The sequence below is a fragment of the Megalobrama amblycephala genome, linkage group LG4 (assembly GCF_018812025.1).
Source record: "Megalobrama amblycephala isolate DHTTF-2021 linkage group LG4, ASM1881202v1, whole genome shotgun sequence".
NCBI classification, from domain to species: domain Eukaryota; kingdom Metazoa; phylum Chordata; class Actinopteri; order Cypriniformes; family Xenocyprididae; genus Megalobrama; species Megalobrama amblycephala.
In genome coordinates this window covers 4,872,693-4,898,834 of record NC_063047.1, presented here as the reverse complement: position 1 = coordinate 4,898,834, position 26,142 = coordinate 4,872,693, and the positions used below count along the sequence as shown (strand labels likewise).

Sequence of the window (26,142 nt, the reverse complement as noted above, 5' to 3'; positions counted from 1 at the left end):
GTCTTTCATGTGCATATGTGTAAAAATACCCTGAACAATGAATAGCTGATGCCAACTTTTACTGTTTGAAAAAAAAAATAGACATTTTTCTAAACAAATCAAGTTATCATCTCATGAAAAAGACAGGCCTACACCTCTTTGTTTCCAATTCCCATTGTTGTATAGCACATTTTGAACAAACGTGTAAATAAATGATAGCCTTTTGTCTTTATACCTGTATATTTTTAGATGTTAGGTGACATAATGCTTTATAGAAATGACTTGTTATAATAAAAGTTTCCCCTTGCGGGGTAGTTCACCCTAATATGATAATTCTGTCATCATTTACTCTCTCATGTCATTCCAAACCTGTGTGAAGATATTGTGAAGAACATTTGGAACCAGGAACGGGATAGTTCACCCAAAAATGAAAATTCTGTCATCATTTACTCACCCTCAAGTTGTTCCAAATTTCTTTGTTCTGCTCAACACAAAGGAAGATATTTTGAAGAAAGGTTGTAACCAGGCTGCTTTGGCCATTGACTTACATAGTAGGAAAAAAAAAATACTACTGGAAGTCAATGGTGCCCCAGAACTGTTCAGTTTCCCACATTCTTCAAAATATCTTCCTATGTGTTCAACAGAACAAAGAAATTCATATGGGTTTGGATCAACCTGAGGGTGAGTAAATGATGACAGAATTTTCATTTTTGTGTGAACTATCCCTTTAAGTCATACAGGTTTAAAACAACTTGAGATTGAGTAAATGATGACTATTACTTAAACGATGTAAGTCAATGAATATAACTAAAGACTGTAGAAAAACACAAGACGTGTCACTTGCATTGTTTTGAGTGGGAGAAAGAGCAACACGCAATTTGGCGGAATAAGTTCCGCCTTCTAAATAAGAGCCAATCGTTGATTGGTAAAGTCATCGTGTCACTGCAGTGGCCGTTAGAAGCTCCGGTTCCTATAGAAACAGTCAGACTCGCGCCTCCGAAATGAGACACAAGAGACACGCACTTAGTACTGCGCATGCGCATTAGCTTGATCCAGCCTGAAAAATATTGTTTTTTGTAATGATTCAAGTGATTAGAAACAAAATTTATGAGACAGTTGTTGTCAGATTTCATTGGTGATTTCAAATATTAAATTTAATTGAAAGCTTGGCAAACAGCTTTGGAGAATTTGATGTTTCCCCATTCAAAGAGATAGGAGCTGCACCTGCATGCCCGAGAGGCGTTTCAAAGATGGCCGCCGAGTGAAATGACTTGTCATAAAGGGACTTTGATAGAACTTAACTATATGATAAACCTGTCATACTGACATATTTTTTAATGAACTCTGCAAGTTTACTATTTTTATCACTTAATTTTATGCTTTGCTACATTTGGCAGTAGGAGCGATCTGAAAATGTAAAACGTTTTGTATAAAAATAGTGATTTATTACCATTTAAAAACATTATTTGTATAATAAAATGTTAACAAAAATGTACTTTATAAATCACATGATCAAACTGGATTAGGCACATGTTTGAATGGCCCACATACAGTACTGTGTTGATTAAATCTGTTAGGCAAGACACACAACACTCAATTGACACATCTATGATCAGCATTATTTGAGGGAAATGATGTGTAAACACACACTGTAGTTTATTCCCTGGAACATTTCAGAGCCTCTCTGACTTTAGCTGGGTCACTTATGCAACAGCGGGGTGGCTTTTCCCACACTTGAGATGGAAACACTGGCCTTTTTTTTTGGTTGGAGTGTGCGCCAGTTAAGCTTACCGTGATAAAAGTCAAGGTTGAAGGAAATACACACACACACATACCAGGATATAGTTAACTGATTCAACTCCAGAAGTATGATTTAATGCGAAAGGTATGCGTTACGAGTCATGCTCTGGAGCCCCTGATGTATTGTCGCACACATAAAGGTCTTACGGTCTGTTAAACCTTTCAGCACAAAAACAAACACACTAACACATGCACTCAAATGTTCCCATTATACCACTGCTGTACCTTTTATAAGTTTTGACAGATGAGTCCACTATCAGCACACACATGGAGACATGATATGGTGTGCAAGTCAAACATGCCAATACTAACAACCCAATAATTATTTGCTCTGGCTCTTTTCCAAATTATAGTTTGTTTATCATCTCTCACTTCTTATTAAATTTTGTAAAACAAAATAAAAAAAATTCTGTCGTCTTCCCTTCTCTAAGTAAATCCCACTTTTAACTTTGACCTAAAGAACTCATGTGTTATATAAGATGCTGCTCGCTTTGAGTTTGGATGGGTTTCATCTTTTTGTAATGTGATATAGCTGTTTTTTTTTTTTACTTTGAAGGTTGTCTCAGTTCAGTTGTAAATAAAAAACAAGCAAACAAAAAGATCAGATTTTGGGGTCCAATTTTTAAATTTTAAGTGTTATATGAATAAAAATGCAGTCAAATCAGTAGTATTGTGAAATATGATTACAATTTAAAATAACTGTTTTCTTCCCTTCTCTATGAATAAATCAGTGCTACTTTGTGTCAGACTTGTTCAGTTAGTATGTACTACAATGTATGTGCTAAATACTATTTCTCTTTCTCTCCAAAACTGCAGGCGGACTGGACTGGCAGTGTCTATAAGGATGTCAGAATTGCAAATCTGAATGTTGGGCTTTATATATGAAGAGAGACACTCTGAACCAATGAAGAGTTTTTCATGAGAATACATCAAAAAAGCATCCTGACTCTGTCCAGTTGGATTGATTTTGAATGCTAAGTGCATTGTGATTTCTTTCTTTACCTTTCATCTCATCCGTTCACCCTGCTGCAAGGTCTGTCTCTCTGTTGTGCTGGAGGACGCAGTGGGTCAGACATGTCTGCCAAGGCTCCCATATACCTTAAACGACGAAGCCGCAAAGGAAAGAAGGAAAAGCTGCGTGACCTTCTTTCATCTGACATGATCAGCCCTCCGCTGGGAGACTTCAGACACACCATCCACATTGGCAGCGGGGGAGGCGACGACGATCTTTTCGGTGACCTGTCTTTCCTACAAGGTAAATTTCACCTGTTACCAGGGCAGCAAGGTCATCAAGGGTCATTCCAACTAAGTCGCACAGCGAGCGTAAGCAGTCACCCGGTGCCAGCCAGTGAGAGCTCACCTCTGCTAAAAAACGCCCTGTCGCTTCCTATCATTGGAGGGGTGCAGGCGCTCACACTTCCGGCTGTGACTTCAGCAGCAACAGCGACCGCTGAGGTCCCAACAGCCCCGACAACAACCCAATCGCCCCCAACATCTCCGTCTCTCTTTCCACCTCCCAAACCTCCCAGACTGCACCTGGAAGAGAGGACAGTGTCACGACATGCATCGCTTCCTGCATCTCCAAACCGCTGTCCTCTTAATTTGCACACATCTGGGCCGAGTCCAGATACTAAGGAAGATGAGAAATTTGTGAAGGATGGAGATGGGGAGGAAAGGCCGTTTCTGTCCAACGCTGGCTCTATGCTTTCCCTCCATCTGGACTTGGGACCATCCATCCTAGAGGATGTGCTTCAGATCATGGATAACCAGAGAACAGGAACGTTCAGTGGGCGACTTACACCTAGTGGACGACAAGAGATATATACCTGAAAGTGAACAAAGACATGCGAGTCAAAGCTTGATGGTACATAAATGGGCTAATCACATTTTTCTTCATGTATCAAAACATTTTGCCATCTGAGAGAACTCATTTAACCTGCTGTACAATGGCATTTCCTGGAGACTTTGACCTTTTTTTTGCTCATTATGCATATAATCTTTGGAAAAGACCTTTGGAAACTGCAGGATTTTTAGCCTGGATCACAATTGAATCTTTCTCTGTATTCAAATGAATTGTTTTAATTCATCTCTATTATTTTTGGACTACAAGCAACACACTAATTCTGACTTTAGATCTACATCTGAAAGCATTTTAGCAAGCACATCTCAAAGTACCTGCGTTGAGTGTACAGTATGTACTATTACAGCAACATCCTACAGGCCTCCTGGTTTCACTACAGGAAAGAAAAACTGACATTTTCCTCTTTCAGAGCAGCGATGACATCATCTCCCCCCTCTGTGTTGTTGCAATTTGTGTAATCGGGTAAAAATGCGCAGCTCCTCCCTAATGATCTGGACACACATACGCGCCAGGAGGCCTATGCGTCTGCACCCTGGGATTTTAACGTTCTCTTTTTGTTGGGAGTAGTCTTCATTGTTCAGAAACGGAAACAAAAAGGCTGTTTTTTTTAACAGAGCAGGAGTATGAATTTTTTTCCTTTCATGAAATACACCTTTTTTTTTTACTGTGTTTATTTGTTGGTGAGGTGTCTGCAATCCCTCCGGCTTTGACAGATTTTCAGGCAGCAGTAGTTTTTCCTTTCTCTGACTGAGCGTGAGTTATGGGGCCTAAAGAAGGGCTTGTGTTACCTTGGTGTCCCCCATGTAACCCACCCCACACGGGTTAATACTTTACGTTCACGGATTTAGACTGTAGTATTATTTTCTTGTCAGGTTATAAATTAAAATAAATAACTCTTTACTTTTTTTCTAACTTACCACAAAGTGCATCAAACTGTCAACAAACACTAACAGAAACAGTCATTTTGCAATCAGTTTTATGTGATGCTACCTTTGCACTTTTTATATGATGCTAACAGCACTAAGAAAACCTACTGTATTCATTTAAACTCATCAGTTCTCATAATTAAAGGTACAGTAAGTAACTTCTGATGCTCTAGCAGTTAATTAACAAAACTGCATGCATCTTGTGGAAGAACATTGTAGCCGGAGCTACTGTTTTCTCTGTTTATGTATGACGAGTCACGCAGGTGCTGGGCTACTCTGCAGCGTTTGTCGTCCTGCTCGGTTTAAAATTGTCCAAATATAAACACTTATTATAGGCGTACCATACTCGCTCATTATATAAATTTTGAACATAAAAAGTTACATAGTGTACCTTTAAAAAAATCTATTTGAGATTTGAAGTAGCCATTGTTTCTACATGGGACGCAACCGTTGTCATGTCACACCGCAACAGCTAGAAGCTGTCCACACTGGATGCAACAAAGCGACCGTTGCAAATCCATTTATCCGTAGCAGAAGTAACGCGAGCGCTTGGAGTACATCAGAAGTAGAACAGGACATCAGTTTTCGGTCAGAAATTAGTTGTCACTCAAATTGTGTTGAGTATTAGTGGTTGTTTCTTTAGGATTCTTGGTTCCTTATTTATTTTTGTTACAAGTGGATTGTCTTACAATTTTATCCTTACATTGTGAAATCCATTTCCAAAGCTGAATCTATTTACAAAATCATAGTTCTGTGCACTTAACTTCATTGCTGACATACTTCTGATCTAAAGACGAATTTAATCCACAAACAGATTAAATCCTATGGTGTACCTTTCTATTCGGCCAAGTATTTATTTTTGTAAGCTTAAAGACTAATTTCGTTACATGTATTATTATCATACTGAACAGGGACCTGAATGTTAGAATAAATAGATTTTATTACTAGTCATAAATTTTTTTTTTTTTTTACATTATAAGCAGTTCTCATAGCCACTTTACTCCTCAAATAATTTGAAAGAGACTGAATATGAAAATATCTTCACATTTGTCATTTTTATTTCTTACATCAATGTGTATTATTTTAAAGACCACATGTATAACTCATATGCAGTTGTATTTAATTAAGGGTGATCAGGGTTATTGAGGATCTTATGATTTTGCATCACTGAAGCACAATTATAGCAATAATACAAAAAAAAAACTAAACAAAAAACAAATAAAAGTACAAGACCATATTAAAGGTCAGACCATTTAACAACCAATTGAGTAAACATAGCTGGATGGATGTAAATTTAAATAGGGAGGTGCATTGCTAAATACCCCACATGCCTTAACAAGCATCTCTAAAATACCTGTACTTTTCTACTCCACCACAGCGAAGTACTGTGATGATTCATGTTGACTAATATTAATGCTATATTTAGTTTATGACAAATATAGACTTGGATTGTAACTTGGATTTTGACTATTAAGCTCAAAATTGCATAAATATATGACATTCCTGACAAAGACTTTTTACCATAAAAAATACATCATGTTTTAGACTGAAGGGGAAACAGCTGCATCTCTATATTATAGCATTGCTGCCTTGTCAATAAAAGTGAATCATTAATAACTTTGGCTACACATCTTAGCTGAGCATCATGTGCCTATAACAGCTGTTCAGATTTGCACCAAAAGACATTTTAGCCCATGTCTTGGTTTTTATTGGGCTTTGTCTGATTCTATACTGGATGTTAAGTGGATGTTTGTTGCTGCTGCTGTACACACTACAATAGACTTGGGATAAGACATAGAAACAGAAACATAATGATCAATAAATGCTGATTTTTGATTCAGTCTGGCTGTTTCTTTTTCTCCATATAAACACAAAGGCAGTTAAACAACCCAGGTGAAAAAAAAAGTACATTTCTATAATGTACTTAAAGTGCTCTATTTCCGTGCACTGATTTTGTACTTAAGAAGTACTAAAGAAGAATTTTTAGTATATTAAGATAATCTTAAGAACATCTAAGTCAACTATTTTGAGACACCCTGAAATTTGAACTAAAATGTGCTATTAAAATACTTACTATGTATTTAAAAAATGTATTTAGATACCACTTATAGTACATTTGAACCCATAGTGTACTACAAGTGGTAACTAAATATATTTTTTAAATACAGAGATAGTATATTAAAAACACATTTTAGTTCAAATTTCATGGTGTCTCAAAATAGTACACTTAGATGTTCTTAAGATTATCTTAAGAAGTACTAAAGAAGTATTTTTAGTATATTAAGTACAAAATTAGTGTGCGAAAATAGAGCACTTTAAGTACATTATAGAATTGTACTTTTTTTTCACCTGGGAATGCATGCTTTATGATTTTATGTGAAACTAGATGTACTGACTTACCCTGTTCCTTTTTATTGCAACAGAACTCTTTAGCTAAGACTAAAATTCATTATGAGTGAAAGAATAAGCAGAACTGCAGGTCAGTGCATGAATGACTCTGGTATTATTGCATTTACCTGAGACACTTTTTTCATCTCAAGTCTTAGCACGCATGCCTCTATTACTTGAATCTGTTTTGAATACAAGCAATGTCTTGAATTTGCAATTTTGAGCCTACCTTGTGGCAGGGAGCCAGCCTTGGTTTTGTGTGTGTGTGTGTTCCAGGCACATTAAGAGTTTGAGAGTGCGTGTCTGTGTACTCTGCTTATTTGCAGTAGCTCCTCTATTTTCTGCAGGCCCTGGGAATCTTTCCAACTGGCTTTATTAACACACAGTCCGAGTCCCTGACCTTACGATCACAATACCATGGGAACACTAGCTAGAAAGAGGGGAGCAGTTGGAGAGAGTAGGAGGAAGGGAGTATAAGGAAAAGGGTTGATGGAAGGTGAACGAGGGCCAGGATGAAGGAAAAGAGGGAGTGAAGAATTGCAGAAGAGAGCATATTTTTGGTATCAGAGAGGAGATCATAGATCACAATCCAAGAATCATTTATTTGACAAAACACTTTGTTGCATTTTCATGCATATTAAGTTAAAGAAAAAAGGGTCAGATGCAACTTCTCAGACAAAAGGTGATTATCATAACCAGCTAAACTGCATTCTGATTGTTATAAGGAACTAACGTTTCACAGCATAGTATTGGGTAATAATAAATAAATAATTTCTGTTTTGATTTGTAAAGCCGGTTTCATTGACTGACTTTCATTGTATAGACAAAAGCAGTTCTTTAACAACATAATGATGAAAAAGATTATGACAAAATGTACATTTTGGTTGTTCTGTCCCTTTAATAGTTAAAATGATCAGACTTAATCACTGTTTTCCTGTGCCAGTAGAAACCGCTGCTAAAAGCTCTCAAACAAATTGTGTTGAATTTAGCTCTGTTCCTCAAGCTTCTCGGATCCACACCAAAACAATCGCTCTGAGATTGCTTGAATGAGGTGGTCTCGGCCTGACTGAAAACGAAATCTGGCGCGGTTGAGGTGAGAAAGCAATCTGACCCATCGGACCAACGAACCAAGCGGTATCATAATTCATAACGAAAAGTGTTACATAAAAAGCTGCAGTGTCTGAGCATTGCAGGAATTTTACTCTATATTTACATTTTTATATATATTTAGTGAAATGTTAAATGTTTAGAGTTAAGTTGTCTCAGTCAGAAAACATCCAGTGATATGAATGCAGCCCTTTGGAAGATTCAGCTTGAAGGCCAGTAAGCGCCCTCTGGAGGAAGACAACATATTGCAGATGATGTAGGGGACAGATACTGTAGGCTTGTGCGCATTTATGAACCAAGGCTGCGTAACGACCGTCTCAAAAGTTTATTCCACAAATACAAAAGTGCATATTCTTTAAGGTAGTGCACCAATGCAAAAGACTTGTGATTCGTTGTGCATGAAGTTACAGTTACAGATAACGCATTTGTGGACTGTGAGCAAAGACATTAATGACAATAATGTTTGATTGCTGTGTTTGTGGCTCTCTCCTGTGCATTTGTGGGTTGTTGTGTGTGGATCTATCACGTGCCTTTGTGGGAGGTTTTGATACTGTTTTCAACATAGTTTTCATTGTACAGGGTGTGTGTATGTGCATCTTTGTGTGCTTTAGTTGAAGGGAATTACAGCCCTTTATTATCATGGATTGGCTCTAATGTGTTCCTTTCTCAATCCTCACTCCTATACTCACAGAATGTAACAGATAATAACCACCCTGGCAGCTTCTGCAAACACACACACACATAAAACATTTCCATGGAATATTCTGAAAGTGCTCTGAGGAAGGGAGGATACCGAAAAGTATTCACCATGTGCTCTGTTACTTCAGTGCAGCCTTTGTGAATGTGTCAAAGGCTTTGCTCTGTGTGTGGCTACTATTCACAACCTGTCAGTTGTTATTGAGCAAGAAGAATAAAGGAGAGAAAGCAAAGGAAAAATAAGAAAACATATGAAGATGTTTGTAGAGGTGGAATAAAAGTTGTTTGTTGTATGATGGCCTACCTAAAATTGGCTGGGTTCTGCCTTTTGGGTCATTTTGTTGGGTTATTTTCAAAGTGTTGGATAGTTTTTAGCATGTTTCACTGACAGTAGAAATTATGCACAAAGGCGATGAGCTTTTTCACTTGAAGTTGATAAGTTGATTTTTCCGTGTCTTTGGACATAGAGCTTTTTAGATGGATTTAGATTGTGAAGCTTTTTTAGGTCACGTAAAATCTGTGATTTCTGACCTAGTTTGTTTGCTGGCTTCCGTGGCTACAATACGCTGTGCTTTCCTCCAAATTGCAACCAGGGGTGTTGATACACTATTGGGTAAATTGGCAGTGGGCGGGATCACACAGTCCAAAACAAACACAGACATTCCAACATGGAACGCACATTTCAAAGTAGAATAACTGGCTGTAGCATTGTTTTTCAGACGTATGTGAACTTAGCATGTTTCCTAAATCTCTGCAAAAATATTATGGTATTTTGTGGTTTAGTAGAGTCAAAACAATTACATACAGCACCTTTAAAATCAGCTGCCACAGCCGTACTTGCAGTGTGAACATCTCCGTTGATTATAATGGGATCGATGGTTGTGCCACGTGTTTGACGGAAGGTGAGACTGTAATGTCCGACAGAGGAGACGAGCTGTTTTTCTTTATCACCTAGCAAAAGTAAATATTGTCATCAATTGAACTAAAATTGATAGTTCATATCATGTTTTCTTCTTCCCACAGAAGCCAGCCACAAGCACACTGAATCTGCTCCTATTGCTCCTGTCACTTCCTAATGTTTTAGGAGAGAACTTAGAACATTTCCCACATGACATTAAACTGGGAGTAATCAGTATTTTCTGCATACTCTGCAGACCTTTTCAACACTTAAAACAAAGCCAGCTGCTGAGGTCCCAAACCAGCATATATATCGCATAATCAGATATTCTCTCTTGAACTGCACCTTCACTTCCAGTTTCCCTTTCCTTCTCTTCATTTTTTCCTGATATCTCGCTGTCTCTCCCTAGTGTGTGTGTACTTTTTTGCTATTTTTCTTGTATCTGTCACTTCTTCACTACAGGTCTACTGTTATGAACAAAACTGTCTCCACCTTGTTGCAAAACAACCATCTTATTGTAATTTGTTTGCACAGAATCAAAATTCATTTTAGTTAAAATCAAAGTATTGCATTAGGATAATATTTTTTTTTTTTTTTTTTAAGGGATAGTTCACCCAAAAATGAAAATTATCACGATTTACTCAACCTCAAGCTCTAGGTTTATATCTTCTTTCCGACGAACACAGTCAGAGATATATTTAAAAATATCCTTAGTCCTCTAAGGTTTATAATGGTTGTGAATGGTAATGGTAAAAATAAATCCATACACCTTATGGGGGTTAATAAAGCATGTTGTACGTCATGGCATTGAGTACTACCTCACGGAAGTTAACGCTTTTTGGACGTACATCGAATACGTATGGCTGTCAAGCCGGAAGCTTGTTATTTTACTTTATAAAGTTTTAAATAAGGATACTTGTCTTACACAACCGCATGAATTCGCTTCAGAAGGCCTTTATTAACTTCCTTTATTAACCCGTATGGATTCATTTTATATGGATGGATGCTTTTTTTTTTTTTTTTGTCTTCAGAATTTGGGCAGCCATTCACAACCATTATAAACCTTGAAGGACTAAGGATATTTTTAAATATATTTCTGACTGTGTTCATCTGAAAGAAGATGAGGGTGAGTAATCATGGGATAATTTTCATTTTTGGGTGAACTATCCCTTTAATCTTAGAATGACTTAAATTTCCAAGATTTAACAAAAGCCAATTTTATACAAATATAGTAAAACACATTTTCTAAATTGCCTAAATGTCAAAATTAGTACTACAATAACTAAATCATAATAAATATGTATTTTTAAATCCTAATACTTAACATGTTATTGCATTATGACGACTCATATGTTTGTGTTATTGTCTACTCGCTCCTTAACTTTAGCTACTATAAAGTAATGTGAGCTAAATTACCAATGGAACTTGATAATAATGATGTCCTTTAACGTAGCCTAAAGTATTTTGAGTGACCATAGTAATGTTAGCATTTAATACTTAGCTGGAGACACACTTAACGACTAGCTGAAACATTCTAATACTGAACTCAACACACTAGCTAAGTTAACGAAGACAAAACTACAGTAGCCTGTTTACAGATTAAACGAACCTGCACTGAATAGGTCAGTAATTTGGCTACATTTCGCTGGTTCTTCTTGGAGACCATTCCGTTAGCATGCACTTTCCATTCTGCTCCACCTGACCGTTTTCGGGACATTCTAAAACACTTAACGTGAAAAACGCTAACATGGCTACTAAGACAGTGATTTTAACTGACCAAACTCACTAAATATTATGCTAATAAAGTATACTATGTGCAAAAAATCAGATGTGCCCAGAATATGATCTTAACGCGTTTAATAACACGTTAAACCTTTTCCTCCCATAGAAAACCCTTATAAGAAAAGGCTTAACGTGGCTTAATATAGGACAGTGATTTTAACAGACCAAACTCACTAAATATCATACTAATAAAGAATAGTAGCCTATGTTATATTCTGGGCACATCTGATTTTTTGCACATAGTATACTTTACCAGCATGATATAATGAGTTTGGTCGGTTAAAATCACTGTCTTAGTACATAGTACAAATCAGTCTATATCTAGTGGCCGACTGCATAAGCTGCTTAGACAAGGCTTACTTAGACAAGTTACTCATCTATTTTTTTTTTTTTTTTTTTTTTTATGAAGTCAGTTACATAAAAAGATTGATTGGTCTCATTTAAATCCGAAAAGTAAGAATGACTAGCCACAATTGCTGGTTGATGAGTCTATTTCATAAGACAGGGTATTAACTTAGCGGCTATGTTTATACAAGTGGGCCCGCCAGTCCTGAAAAAATAAATAAAAAAATAAATAGATGACTAACTTGTAACACTTGTCTTTGCGGTTTATGAAACCGGCACTGCTTGTCTCGTCAGATTGACCACTAGTGCCACCTTGTGTCCATTTGTGAACACTACAACACTAAAGCCTGGATTCACAGACAGGGCTTAGATTAAGCTAGGATTGGGCCTTAGTTCAGTTAGGATATTTAAGTAGCTTTTATAAACATGCCTTAGAAAAAACATCATTGGTGTGCATCTTGAGACAAAACAATGGCACTGACATATTTTAAGATATAACGTATTTTAAGATATGTCAGTGTAAATTGCGTTCAGTTAAAACAGCTCAAACATGCATTTTAGTCTGGGACTAGTTTTAAGCCTTGTCTGTGAAACCGGGGTATGAGTTAGAATAATATAACGGGTTTGATTTTGACATACAGTACAGTCCAAAAGTTTGGAACCACTAAGATTTTTAATGTTTTTAAAAGAAGTTTCGTCTGCTCACCAAGGCTACGTTTATTTAATTAAAAATACAGCAAAAAACAGTAATATTGTGAAATATTATTACAATTTAAAATAACTGTGTACTATTTAAATATATTTGACAAAGTAATTTATTCCTGTGATGCAAAGCTGAATTTTCAGCATCGTTACTCCAGTCTTCAGTGTCACATGATCCTTCAGAAATCATTCTAATATGCTGATTTGCTGCTCAATAAACATTTATGATTATTTTCAATGTTGAAAACAGTTGTGTACTTTTTTTTTCAGGATTCCTTGATGAATAGAAAGTTCAAAAGAACAGCATTTATCTGAAATACAAAGCTTCTGTAGCATTATACAGTACCGTTCAAAAGTTTGGGGTCAGTAAGAATTTTTATTTTTATTTTTTTGAAAAGAAATTAAAGAAATGAATACTTTTATTCAGCAAGGATGCATTAAATCAATCAAAAGTGGCAGTAAAGACATTTATAATGTTACAAAAGATTAGATTTCAGATAAACACTGTTTTTTTGAACTTTCTATTCATCAAATAATCCTGAAAAAAAAGATTGTACACAAATATTTTGTACAATTGTACACATTAAATGTTTCTTGAGCAGAATGATTTCTGAAGGATCATGTGACACTGAAGACTGGAGTAATGATGCTGAAAATTCAGCTTTGCATCACAGGAATAAATTACTTTGTGAAATATATTCAAATAGAAAACAGTTATTTTAAATTGTAATAATATTTCACAATATTACTGTTTTTACTGTATTTTTAATTAAATAAATGTAGCCTTGGTGAGCAGACGAAACTTCTTTTAAAAACATTAAAAATCTTAGTGGTTCCAAACTTTTGGACTGTACTGAATTTACTAATTTCGCCTGTTTACACGTTGATGCAAAAACTTGAGAGAACCAGGCTATGATAACATTAATGAAAAATTATTTATTCATTACAATTAAATTTTAGCCTCACACGCAAACTTTAATCGATAATGAAAATATTTAATAAAACCAAAAGGTAAAATAACCATCATAAAGGAGCAGTCAACAGTTAATGATAAATTTAGAGTATTGTAAAATCCAGAGTATTTTATCTAATAGATGAAGATCAAAAAGAATTAAAACATTTGCAGATAAGAGAGAAGAAGCAGTAGCCCAAGAGAGCAAAGGAGAGCTAAATTATCAACAACTCAATCCATATTATACTATAAGCATATAGGGAAATTCCCAACCCACTCAAACTGATGTTTTTGTTCTTAGAAAAGGTTAAATGGTTTTACCCATTGTATCATAAACTGGTCAGATGCCAAAAATAGATATAAAAGTTGTTTTGACCCTTAGGGAATTTTACAAATCTTACACTATCAAATGTCAGCAGAAATAATAACAGACATATTTTGACTGGATTCAAATGAGCAATAATTCTGAAAAACATCACTTCTGCAGTACTTGGTAGGCGTCCAATATCTAACCACAAATGTGTCAGCGTGACCTGTCTGTCACACTGGAACACTTGAAGAACAACTGAACATAGCAAGCATACATACTCTTAAATATAAAATAAGAATAACCATAAGGGTACAATAACAAGTAAATACTTGAAAATATGATAAGAATTAACATATATAAAGTAGAAGTACATAAATATATGAAATCAAAAGTAAAATTGATAAATCATAAGCCATAAATGATTAACATAAATATTAATAAAATGCATGAATATGAATATAAACCATTTTGGATCCACCAACGTGTATTCTTAATATATGAATATATTATTTGAAACATTTTGTCATTTTCAATTAAGTTAACAAAAGTATAATGTTTAAGAATAGCATTTACTTGTGTACACATGTGTAAAAGGAACATTTAACCCCAAATCAAGTCATATTTGTGTGATAAATATAGATTTTAATTTTATTCGTTATTAATTCAGTGAAAATCATGGCATCCACACAAACACCCCTTAGCTAATTTATGAGTTGCAGCGATGTCTGATTCATGAACGACTCGTTCTTTTGAGTTGGATCTTGTCAAACTGATCTTTACAAAATCCATATTAATATGCCGTTCGGAACTTGGGACACGAATCGGTTCACGAATGGGTGGAGCAGCTCCACTTGACATGTCCAGCTTGACATCCAGCTCCCCCTCTCTGGAGCTTCAAGGTCCAACCACACCATACCCAGAGCCAGAGCTCTGTCCCTAAACATAACTAGCTCAAGATCCATCCATTTCAGAGGGGGAGCTGGACATCATTTGACTCTGCAGTGAGTTGGGATGTCAAGTCCGCCGAATTGGGCTACATTTAAAATGTTGCCGTGGGTTGATTGAACTGTTGCATACCTGGAAATGAGCACCACTTGCGAATTCAACTCTCTGGCTCGGTTTGCTGTAAAGGGAACAATGATTTAAATTTCATTCTCTATCTCAAACAACACTTCAGAAGACTTTATTATAGCGTATGAACCACTTTTAGCCTCCTTTTGACTCTTCAATAGCAACCACTACAGTATTTAAACTTTCTCCTTTTGTGCTAAATAAGTTGTAAGGGTTTTGAAAGACAACATATTCTTTTGTTGTTTAAAAGACAATAGATATTTTGATTGATTGAAGCAATCTTCATACATTTTGGGATAACAGCAATAGACAGATAGGTGTATTGCACTGATTATGAACATGAAAAGAACCTTCATTTCTGCCTTCACGCGCCCGCCTCCTGAACGCCCGTGACCCGTGACCTTCCTCTAAGGGCTTTCATTCTGCGCAAGCGCAGAACACGCGCTGCGAGCACAGTAGAGCCAAGATGGCGGCGGTTGTGGAGAATGTTGTCAAGCTGTGAGTATTTTTCATCCTTATTTGACCACATATGAGATTTTAATGTTGAACTTTGATATGTAACTGTAAAGTAAAAATACAACGTTATGAGCATTTGCGTTATTTGCTGAAATAGAGCTAAATACACGTGTTTGGCAAGGTTATCCGAGCTCTGGTTAAGTTAGCTGTACTAGCAGCTGCTGTGCCCCGCTGGTGTGAATGCTTCATTTAGCTTCCGTCTTTCAGCATGATCAGGGAGCAACGCATGTAGGAGGCTTTCTCTGTTCCTCTAATGAGTGTGCTTATGTCAGTGGTGTAATAAAGTTTAGCGGGAACCATGTTAAGGCGCTTAAATGTTTGTTTCAGTTGTTTGTCAGTGCTGTTGTTGGTTGGTTATTCTGGTCTTCAGTTGTGGAAGCACCAGCTGTTTTTTTGGATTCCAGTTCTGTCATGTGTGGATCTGAAGATGAAAGACTGACTGATTTATGTCACTTAATTTTGAAGAAGGTTACATTTACCTGACCATTTCATATTATACTGTTTGTTAATAACCAAATATCTCGCTCTGACTGAAAAGTTTTTTCATTTATAACCAATGGGATAAACATGATCTAACCATACCATTTTCCTAGTTCTTTATCTGATTTTGCTACATCACACTGTACCGAAACCAGGAAGTGCTCTTGGTGCAGTTTAGGCTGTCATTATAGAAATTAGCTTTTTCTTGTTCAATAAGGAGCTTTTTAGATGAAGGACAGTGAAATGGTGAGTGAGTTATTTGCGATGATTTCAGGCGATGCGATAATTGCAAAGACTTCAGTTGACGCCAGTTTGGATCGACATACAAAACTATCAAATATTATCCCTCAACTGTATTGTAATATTATCCTTATATTGTATATAAGTTGTAACTGCTGCCTAACACATTCGCTGTGTCTGCTTAACTGAATATATACATAACCTGTATTATCTTATAGCTGTATATTACTGTCATATGGACATTACCTTGACACACTCATCTCTTCTCTGATAACAGAATCAATTGTAACATTAAACTTTCTACAAAGCTACAAAACACTTTCTATAAAGCTGCTTTGAAACGATAAGTATTGTGAAAAGTGCTATACAAATAAGCTCGACTTAAACTTGAATTATTAACCTCAAACCTGAGTTTGACAGCCCTTGTAACTCCTGGAGACACAGTTCCTTATTCAGCTCTCAACTTCTGACTGATTTAATTTGAGGACACTGTAGCCAAATCTGTTTCTGTCTTTGACCCTGTTTAGTGTTAAGATCTGTGTCAGGTGAAAACTCAGTAAATTGGAAAAGCACATGCTAGAGCTAGAATCTCAATATTTGTTTAAAATAGAGATCACTATTCTCCCACAATACCCTGTAGACAACTAAACAAATTAACATGTAATTTACCAGAAGTTCTGACAAAATGTTAGTTGTTATTAATTTTTTAATTTGAATTCATTTTTTAATTGGTTTGAATGAATGATTCAATGACTCTGAACAATGAACTTGTTTCATTAATGGATGAAATCAGCATTTTTGAATGGATATATTGAATGATTCAATGACAACGTACTCGTGTATCGATTTAAGTAATAACAGTCTTTTTTTGAAGCGTCAAGTTATTTTCAAAAGGTGATTCACTTTATTTTGATCGCTACTGTAGACATCAGTGTTAATATCCGAACTATAAACTTTTATCCCCATACTTCTGAATAACTTGAGTTATTGTAACACAGAAATAATGAGACTCTGTGGTTGAAAAGACTGTTTGTGAAGTTGTTTCATATCTAATACTTGACAACTGCTCTCTCTGGTTCAGCAGAAGTGCCAACACAGATTTGAATGTTCGCTGTGATCGTACTTGTCAAAGGATTAATAGCGGATCGTTGACATTTAGGAATAAGATTGCATGGGTGTTTGATCGTGTTTGAAACGATCATGCAGCTCTAGCACAAGCATACTTTCACAGCATTCACGGCTGTTTATGATTGTGCATTTCTAGTTATTTTACAATGTGCCTCATCCAATATGAAATTAGACTTTTAACATTTTAGCAGGTTGATGGGTGAATATTATCTGGGATAATTCGATTGCATTAATGTTTACACTACCAATTCAGTGTGGTCACATTTCTGATTCTGAGTGATTGGTTCACAAAACACCGGACCCCATTTACACCTGTATTTAGTGCTGTGCCCTAAGGTGGATCTTAATAGCAGGTATCAACGCTGTCCGAGTTGCTGGTTTGTGGAATGTGAATCGCCTTTGAGCAAGTGCCTTTTGAAGCTGCAGCTCTGTGTTTTGGCGTCTTGGAGGCAGACAATCATCCCAGGGGTGTTTTGTTGTCTGGGCTCTAAACCCCTCAGAGCTCTTGGTTCTAACACAGCAAAGCTTTAAGCTTTTGTTTCATCCTCTGTGACATCAACGCCCGTCTGTGCTCTAATCTCACAGGCTTTAGCTAGCCTGTGCTCTCTCTGGGGCTCTTAGTGGTTGCCTGGGTGACGGGCGGCAGCGGCACCTGCTAAGTGGCTGGAGTGAGAGAGTTACAGTGACTGAGCTGCATGCCTGCAAGACCTCCTGCTGCATACAAACACTCACGGGCGGGTAAGCTGAACAGGGTTGAGCTGGTTTCAGGGTGGCACTGGTAGGGTGTGTGTTATTGACACACTATCGCTTATGCCCAACAGAAGATGGCTTCTCTAGACTCTGTGTGAGTTTCAGAAATCACCTCTGGTTAAACTTAGTTTTTATTCAAGCTGTTGCATTTAATGTCTCTTGCTGTGTCTGTAGGCTGGGCGAGCAGTATTACAGGGATGCTATGGAGCAGTGTCACAACTATAATGCCCGTCTGTGCGCAGAAAGGAGCGTGAGGATGCCTTTCCTCGACTCTCAGACGGGTGTCGCCCAGAGCAACTGCTACTTCTGGATGGAGAAACGACACAGAGGACCAGGTGGGACACTCTCAGTCACAGTGGTCAGTTTACAGAACAGAATTTTCTTTTTTTGTGTGTTGTAAATAGAGTTTTCAAAATTAAAATTAGTTATATGTATTAATTACGTGTGTGTGTGTATATATATATATATATATATATATATATATATATATATATATATATATATATATATATATATATATATATATATATATTACATGTTATATATGTATATTTCTCAGTTAAGTAAACAGAAATAAATTGATTTATTTTTGTTGTCAATGTCCCTGTTTGATTATGCTCATGTTAATGAAATAATCACACTGCAAAGCCTAATGCACGGATTAGATTTTTTTGATGTAAATGTGTTTTTGTGCCTTGTCTCTTTTTTTAAACATAAGGCATGACTGACTGCATGTGTCTTTTTCATCTCACTCTCACCAAAGGTGTTGCCCCAGGTCAGTTGTACACTTATCCAGCACGACGCTGGAGAAAGAAGAGGAGAGCTCACCCTCCAGAGGACCCTCGTCTAGCCTTCCCATCTCTAAAAACCGGTATGCTGCCACTCTCTTCCTCCGTGAGAGACCGTTTTAATAACAGTGGTGTTTGTGGTTGTGTTTATGTAATTCCCTATGTGTAGGCCATTCATAGATTTGTGTCTAGATATTTGTGTTTCACTTTCATGTCATTTACATTTCTGTATGTTTTGATGACATTTTTATCCATCTCTGTGCAGTTGCCTATGGATGTGTATGTGCATGTGTATGTTTCAGAGCTGGATCTGGGGCTTAAGAAGGACGTTTTCTCCAGTGATGGCAGCAGCTTAGAGGCCCTTCTGAAAGGAGAGCCGCTGGATAAAAGGTCTGGATTGGAGCTCCGCACAGGGGGGGAGGAGGAACCCAGCTCTACAGAGTTCTCCACGGGGGCACTAAACCCCAGCAGCAGGGTCCGTAAGGTACTGAGAACAGCTGATGATTTTGATTTGAAATGTCACTCTTTTTGTTGAAATCTCACCTTGCTTGGTTATTCTGTCTGATTTGTTTTCACCCGTTGGTGTGCTTGTAGAGAATTTTGGAGCCAGATGATTTTTTAGATGATCTGGACGATGAAGATTATGAGGAAGATACTCCAAAGAGAAGGGGAAAAGGCAAGGGAAAGGTGAGATCTTGATCTTATTAACTTGCATGCATGTAAATATCGTGTACTCATAATCTGTGTTAAGCAAAACCCTGTAAAAGGTTACAGTTATGATGATGATAATGGTTTCACAGGGGCGTGGTGTCAGCAGTGCTCGGAAGAAGTTGGAAGCAGCAGCGGCTTTGGAAGACCGGGACAGACCATACGCCTGTGACAGTGAGTCATATATGGCTTTCAGGGGAACCACATGACTCAGCCTGCTGACCTCTCAGTGATCTCATCTAGAGAGATCGACTTCTCTTTACTATAAAAAGGCTTGAGCTATACTGTAGCTGTACTGTATCTGACACACTAAACTTCAGAATAATTTCTCAGTCAGCTCTTTCTTGTCTATTCATGAAAGCCAGAAGTACAAAAAAAAAAATGCAAATTTATATTTTTATTGAAAACGTCTAAAAAAGCCTACTATTCTGTAAGCTTTCATTTACCAGTCTCACATCTAGCCTGATTAAACTATTTATCCTAAACTTAAGTCTTAATATTGTAAACCTGTGGATAAATACTTGATGTCCAATTGATTTCAGGTTTTGTGTTGTTCTTTCATAGTTCTGGATCTCTATTCTCTGCATTTGTGTCTCTTAAATGTGTCATGATACTGTGATGCAAATGTTCTTTATGAGTTTATTTCTCCTGATTTCCTGATTCTTGTTGTCAGTCTGTGAGTCTTTCTGTCTCTTCTTTCTCTCCTTTTTCTTTCTTTTTTCTCTCTTTCAGACACTTTCAAACAAAAGCATATTTCAAAATCTTCTGAAAGAGGTATATTGCCCTTTCTCTCTCTCTCCGTCTAGTTCTGCTTTCCTGATTCTCTTTGTCTTTTTCTTCTCCGTCCCCATCCGCTCATGTCTTGGTTTTCCCTCTTTTTCTTTATTTTGCGTGCATTGCAAACAAGATTTATGCCTGACAAGAATGTACTGAACTTTTATTTGAAATTAGGTGTTATTGATGGCTACAGTTAACATTTTTTGGGGGTAAGGAAAACTGCCTGAACAGCGTTAAGTGTGACAGCAGCTTCACAGGAAGACAATTTCCACAGAATTCATTTCTTTTTTCCCCCTAAACAAGCTGTACTGCCTTCGGGCCATGTGAAATGTTCAGACACGTTCAAGTGGGTTGTTAGCGGCAGCATGACTCAATATAACTTCCCAGTCTGAGGTGTTCTTATGGTGAACTGTTTGAAAAGCACTTTATACTTACAGCAACTCTCGGTTACTAACAATTTTCTTGCATGCATCTTATGAATCAGCCAGTACAATATTACACTACTGGTCAAGTTTTTTTTTTTTTTTGATAGAAGTCTCTCATGCTTACCAAGGCTGCATTTATTTGATCAAAAATTATGTGAAAATGGTAAAATTGTGAAATATCAACAATTTAAAAGAACTGTTTTCTATTTTAATATATTTTAAAATGTAATTTATTCCTGTGATGGCAAAGCTGAATTTTCAACAGCCATTATGGTCTTCAGCGTCACATGATCCTTCAGAAGTCATTCTGATATGCTGATTTAGTGCTCAAGAAACATTTATTATTATTTTCAATGTTGATCAATGTAGCATTTATTTCAAATAGAAATATTTCATAATAATGTAAAAGTCTCTCACGTTTGATCAGTTTAATGCATCCTTGCTGAATAACAATATTCTTTCAAAAAACGTAACTGAACTCACTTTTGAACTCGTGTATATACATGTCTAGGTCACAATAGAACAATATTGTAATTTGTTTGTGTTTAATGTGTAGTTAATCAACTGTGATACATTACAATCTTTTACTCTAGTGTTTCTCTTTCATCTGAATTAGGCTTCAGTGCTTTGCACAATTATATTCTTAGCTCATTCTGATTTTTGGTAGAAAAAAACTATTCTACTGAACATTTCTCCTTCTCACACACTTTCTCTGATCTCTTTTTATCTCAAAATAGTTGTGGGAACCAGGGAAACCTTTACCTTAATCGGCTATTCTTGTCATAAAAAATTATAACAGTACTTTGAAATATCTCATCCCCGGTTAATACTTAGAAATTGTTTGACATGTAAATTGCTTTTATCTACCCTCTATTATTCACCTCTTTATTCTTCATTACCTGCTCTGTTTTGTCTCTGTAACTCTGTTTCTTAGTTCTTTGTTGCTTCTTGTGATACTCATCCTTCTCTTCACCTTGAGGTCGCTCCCTGATTTTCTCATTCCTTTTCTGATTAGATTCAAATAGTGCCTCTATTTTTAAGTTGCTAAAGGACTGATCAATCCCATTTCCCCAAATGTGTGATGCTTTCAGTTTTAAAGGGATAGTTCACTCAAAAGTGAAAATTGTCATCATGCACTCACCATCATGTTGTTCAGTCTAAAAAACTCTCTAGCGTTGAACAGTAAAGGTGTTGTCTAAAGCCGGGGTGCACATTGTACGATTTATAATAGATGATATACATAATCCCAGCTGTAAGCTATGTTACACTGTGGGATCTCAAATGTCAATAATGTCAGACTGTACGGCAGTCAAGACTTGTTAACGGATGCACGCAAGATAACTCATCCTGAGTTTTTTAAATCATGCGAGATCGAAATGGTGGCTAGCAAAGAAAAAAAAAAACAATCTCTTAGTGTTAATTTTGATCATAGCTTCTCTTGAAAAGAAAACTGAAAAAAAAAAAAAAAAATGAAGACGAAGTGTATGGAGCAAGTGGTGGTTTGTTGTTGTTGCGCTAATTGTGCCATCAGGTTCTATTGGTTTTTGATTTAACAGTTGTCATAGGAGAACTCGCGCTGCAGGACTGCACCGCAAAACTTCTGACACTGCCAAAATTTCATTGGAGGTAAAACTTGAATGCAGTTGTCATTAATTGGCTGTCAGCGAACATGTCAAACTAGTGATCAAAGACTACAGATTTCCTGCCGACAGGGACGTCACACTTTAGGATCAGAGGAATCTTTTATAATTCACAAAATTTGTCTCAGACAGCCAAATCAGGTCCAAAATCGTACAGTGTGCAACCGGCTTAACAGAATGACCAAGCTGCTCTTGTCCATACAATGAAACTGAATGGCAACCAATCATGGTTGGTAACTATTTGCTTCCACTGTATGGAAGGCTACTTGTAAATGACAGAATGATTATTTTGTGGTGAACTATCGCTGTTGTTTAAGTGAAACATACTGGGCAATCTTATGAGAAAACATATTAACATTTGCCATGGTGTTGAAGAATGAGAATTTATGAAGATCAGGAGAGCCAGGAGCAGTGAAATGATCTCTCAACTGTCCAGTAGCAAGAATACGGGCATGAGACTGTAGGTGCATGCATGAGAGAGAGCTTTTGGTGTGTACAGATGATACAGACTGAAGTACAGATGATGTTTTGGTGCATATGACCATTGCAAGTGCTTATAACCATCATTGTGCTCTGTATGTGTATAGTCTGTGGGAAGCGCTATAAGAACAGGCCTGGTCTCAGTTATCATTACGCCCATTCTCACTTGGCCGAGGAGGAGGGGGAGGAGAAAGATGAGATGGAAATTCGCGAACCAACTCCACCCCAACAGGACGAACCAAAGAGTAAGAAATTGATCATGCTTGTTGTTGTTGCACAGACTCTGGTAGCCAAATGAACAGAGGCCATTTAACTTTGTTACTTGGAGTGGCATGAAATATTTTAGCCAATATAATGCCAATAAAACAAATGATGGGTTTGATTAAATTCTTAATTGGTTGGCACAGTGTGGTAGACTTAATTATTGACAGTATGGCTTTATTTTAAAACCTAGAGGGGTACCTTGCCTCCCGTACTAAATGAAACCTCATAAGTGAGTAATTTGGTATGCTCTACATAGGCAGCATGTCACAACACCTTAAAATGCCATCTACATGGCAGCTAACTAGGTTTTGAACAGATGTTTTAGCTTCTAGGGACAGTGTTGGATTGTATAATTTTCAATGAATGCTGTGATTGGTGTATTTTGAAGTAATGTAGGTATTCTCTGTTCTCTTTCTCTCTGTCGGGCAGCTCCAAAGAAGGGCCCAGATGGTTTGGCTCTGCCGAACAACTACTGTGATTTCTGTTTGGGAGATTCAAACCTGAACCAGAAAACTGGCCAATCAGAAGAGCTTGTGTCCTGCTCAGACTGTGGTCGTTCTGGTAAAACAAACAAACACACACACGCACTTTCACCTGCTTGCTTTCTTTTGATTTTCTTGACCAAATGACCAAATTATCTCCATTCTCAGGTCACCCTTCATGTCTGCAGTTCACTCCAGTGATGATGGCTGCTGTGAAAACCTATCGCTGGCAGTGCATTGAATGCAAGTGCTGTAACATGTGTGGAACATCAGAAAATGATGTGAGTTGGTTTACCACTGTATACTAGGTGTGTAATGGATCATAGTTGATTTCTGTATCTGAATATCCCTATTTGGATTCTCATTGATGTCGTTTTTATATGCTTTTCCACAGGACCAGCTGTTGTTCTGTGATGACTGTGACCGAGGTTATCACATGTACTGCCTCTCACCCCCTATGTCTGAACCTCCTGAAGGTAAAGCAAAATGTAGTAATGTCTCATACACACATACACTACTGTTTAAGTTTGGAGTCAGTAAGATCTATTTCTTTATTTATTCATTTTTTGAATAAGAAATGAATAAGTTTATAATATTAACTTTATTAAGTAACAGCAAACATTTATAATATTTCAAAAGATTTCTGTTTCAAATAAATGCTGTTTTTTTTGTTGTTGTTTTTTTACTTACTATTCATCAAAGAATCCTGATAAATGTATTTGTTTCCACAAAAATTAAGCAGCACAACAGTTTTTCAACATTGATAATTATAAGAATTGTTTCTCAAGCACCAAATCAACATTTTAGAATGATTTCTGAATGATTATGTGACACTGAAGACTGGAGTAATACATATATTAAAACAGTTATTTAAAATAGTTTTATTTTACAATATTACTGTATTTGCTGTTTAAATGCAGCATAAAAAAAAACTTACCAACCACTCATTTGAGCAGTAGTGTATGTTCATTAAAGCACATAGAATTGACTTGCATAGTGCTAAATCACACATCTGTGTTTTGATGAAGATAATTTTATGTTTTACAGGAAGTTGGAGTTGTCATCTGTGTTTGGCCCTCCTGAAAGAGAAGGCCTCCATATACCAGAACCAGAATGCACCGCCCTCGTGATGGTCCTTTTGGAAAGACGGATCCTCAATCTCATAGTTCCTTCCAAGATTTGTTTGTTTGATTTAAGCAAACAAAAGGGGTCGAACAGAAGTTGTAGTGGAACAGAAAAGGGACGACCACCTTGCCCAGGCCCGCAGACGCAAATAGCGGGAGAGAAAGAGAGAGGGAGTGAGAAAAAGAGTAGCTTCCGTCTCTTATTCCTCATTCACATCTCAGCAGGTTTGATCTCAGTATGACTGTTACACAGTTCCAAGTTTCAAACTACCCCTGCTCTTTGTTTTCAACTATTGCCCCCCCACCCCACAACTAACACAATACCTCCATACCAAACACAAACTCTCCTGACCCTTTCAGCAGTGCATACTTGGAGGAAGTCACTATGAGAATATTATGACTCTGTTTTGGAGTTCCTGCTCATATTAGACCTGATATTTCCACCCATTTCTGCAGACACTGTTCAACAGAAAACCAATAATAAAATGCAGTTTATATCAGCCAAAATAAATATTGCATACTCAGCCATATCCAAAATACTCTGTACTGACACTGTGCTTATCATCGAGAGAAATAGTTGAAACCAATCAGCATGCCAACGCTTGTTCATAATAAGCGAAATAGAAAAGAAACAATAATGTGTTTTTGTATATTTATATATTTGTATAGCATATAAAGGTGTGTTGTATTTAAGATCTTGAACAATAGAGATGGGAGTTGCTTGGGGATTTTTTTCCGTAAGGATAGTGTCTGCAAATGCCACTGAAGCACAGAGTCTAGCAGTCGGTGCGTGAGCTCTTTAGTAACTGATGGATTCGTGGTGCAAGGTAAAGGTAGTGATTTTAAATTATATTTTTATATTGTTATTAATTTTTGCTTTTTTAGGGCACCCTTTAGGTGTTAAGAAACTAGTTAAAATTTAGTGAAAGGTGGTTATTTAAGATGTCGGGTAAAGCAGTGTGGAAGAGAAGGCTTAAAAAGAAAAAGTTTAAGAAAACGTCCAGAAAATATTATAATTATTTGCTGTTAATTGAGACATAATTAGAAAAATGTATTACAGACCACGCTGAGATCAGTTTGTCAGTGTTTATGGTTTGATAGATTCTACCAAGAATATTAAATCCCTTTCCAGGTAATTCCGAAGGATTTGCTGTTGAGTACATGAAAGCTTTATCTAGTGTAAGAAAAATACATGGACTAAAACTTTAATGCCATAATTATCATGTTTACTGTGATTTACATTTCATTGATTACAGCCATGCATAGATTACACAAGCATTTTACTCACATGTATTCATTTATCAGATTAAAATTAAACTGCCAATTGCTAGTTTGTGTAGTATAGTGTGCAAAGGTTCTTCCGGCACTCAAAAACTGAAAGCTCTGCTTCTGGATGTCTGCTGTGTTAAGTAACACATTTACAGAAAGTGGGTTTTTTTTCATCATTAATACCCACCAAACACCATTGGTGAGTAGAGATGTCAGAATGACTTTGTTAGTGTCACATGCTTGGTTATCCGGTA

General features: G+C 36.7%; 2 protein-coding genes and 1 long non-coding RNA gene across 6 annotated transcripts; 2 read left to right on the top strand and 1 right to left on the bottom strand.

The window, feature by feature from the left end:
• The first annotated feature begins 2,853 nt into the window (after positions 1–2,853).
• cdc42ep2 (CDC42 effector protein (Rho GTPase binding) 2) lies at positions 2,854–6,407 on the top strand. Its single transcript, XM_048186927.1, has one exon. It carries the CDS (start codon positions 2,854–2,856, stop codon positions 3,607–3,609), a length of 756 nt encoding a protein of 251 aa, XP_048042884.1. The 3' UTR covers positions 3,610–6,407.
• Positions 6,408–9,484: 3,077 nt separating this feature from the next.
• LOC125266358 lies at positions 9,485–15,207 on the bottom strand. Its single transcript, XR_007184481.1, has 3 exons — positions 15,168–15,207; positions 14,824–14,869; positions 9,485–9,708 (listed from the first exon to the last, which is right to left on the bottom strand). It is a non-coding gene; the product is annotated as an uncharacterized LOC125266358 (long non-coding RNA).
• dpf2 (double PHD fingers 2) lies at positions 15,174–25,141 on the top strand. Of its 4 annotated transcripts, XM_048186912.1 has the most exons (13): positions 15,199–15,315; positions 17,767–18,025; positions 18,106–18,266; positions 18,695–18,802; positions 19,022–19,203; positions 19,314–19,406; positions 19,520–19,601; positions 20,160–20,201; positions 22,857–22,994; positions 23,443–23,574; positions 23,664–23,776; positions 23,890–23,971; positions 24,543–25,141. In XM_048186912.1, exons 2-13 carry the CDS (start codon positions 18,006–18,008, stop codon positions 24,623–24,625), a joined length of 1,236 nt encoding a protein of 411 aa, XP_048042869.1. In that variant the 5' UTR covers positions 15,199–15,315; positions 17,767–18,005; the 3' UTR covers positions 24,626–25,141. The 4 variants fall into 4 exon arrangements, with proteins under 4 accessions (XP_048042868.1, XP_048042870.1, XP_048042869.1 ...); XM_048186911.1 differs by lacking the exon at positions 17,767–18,025 and having other exon boundaries at positions 15,174–15,315; XM_048186914.1 differs by lacking the exon at positions 15,199–15,315 and having other exon boundaries at positions 17,767–17,919.
• The last annotated feature ends 1,001 nt before the right edge of the window (positions 25,142–26,142 follow it).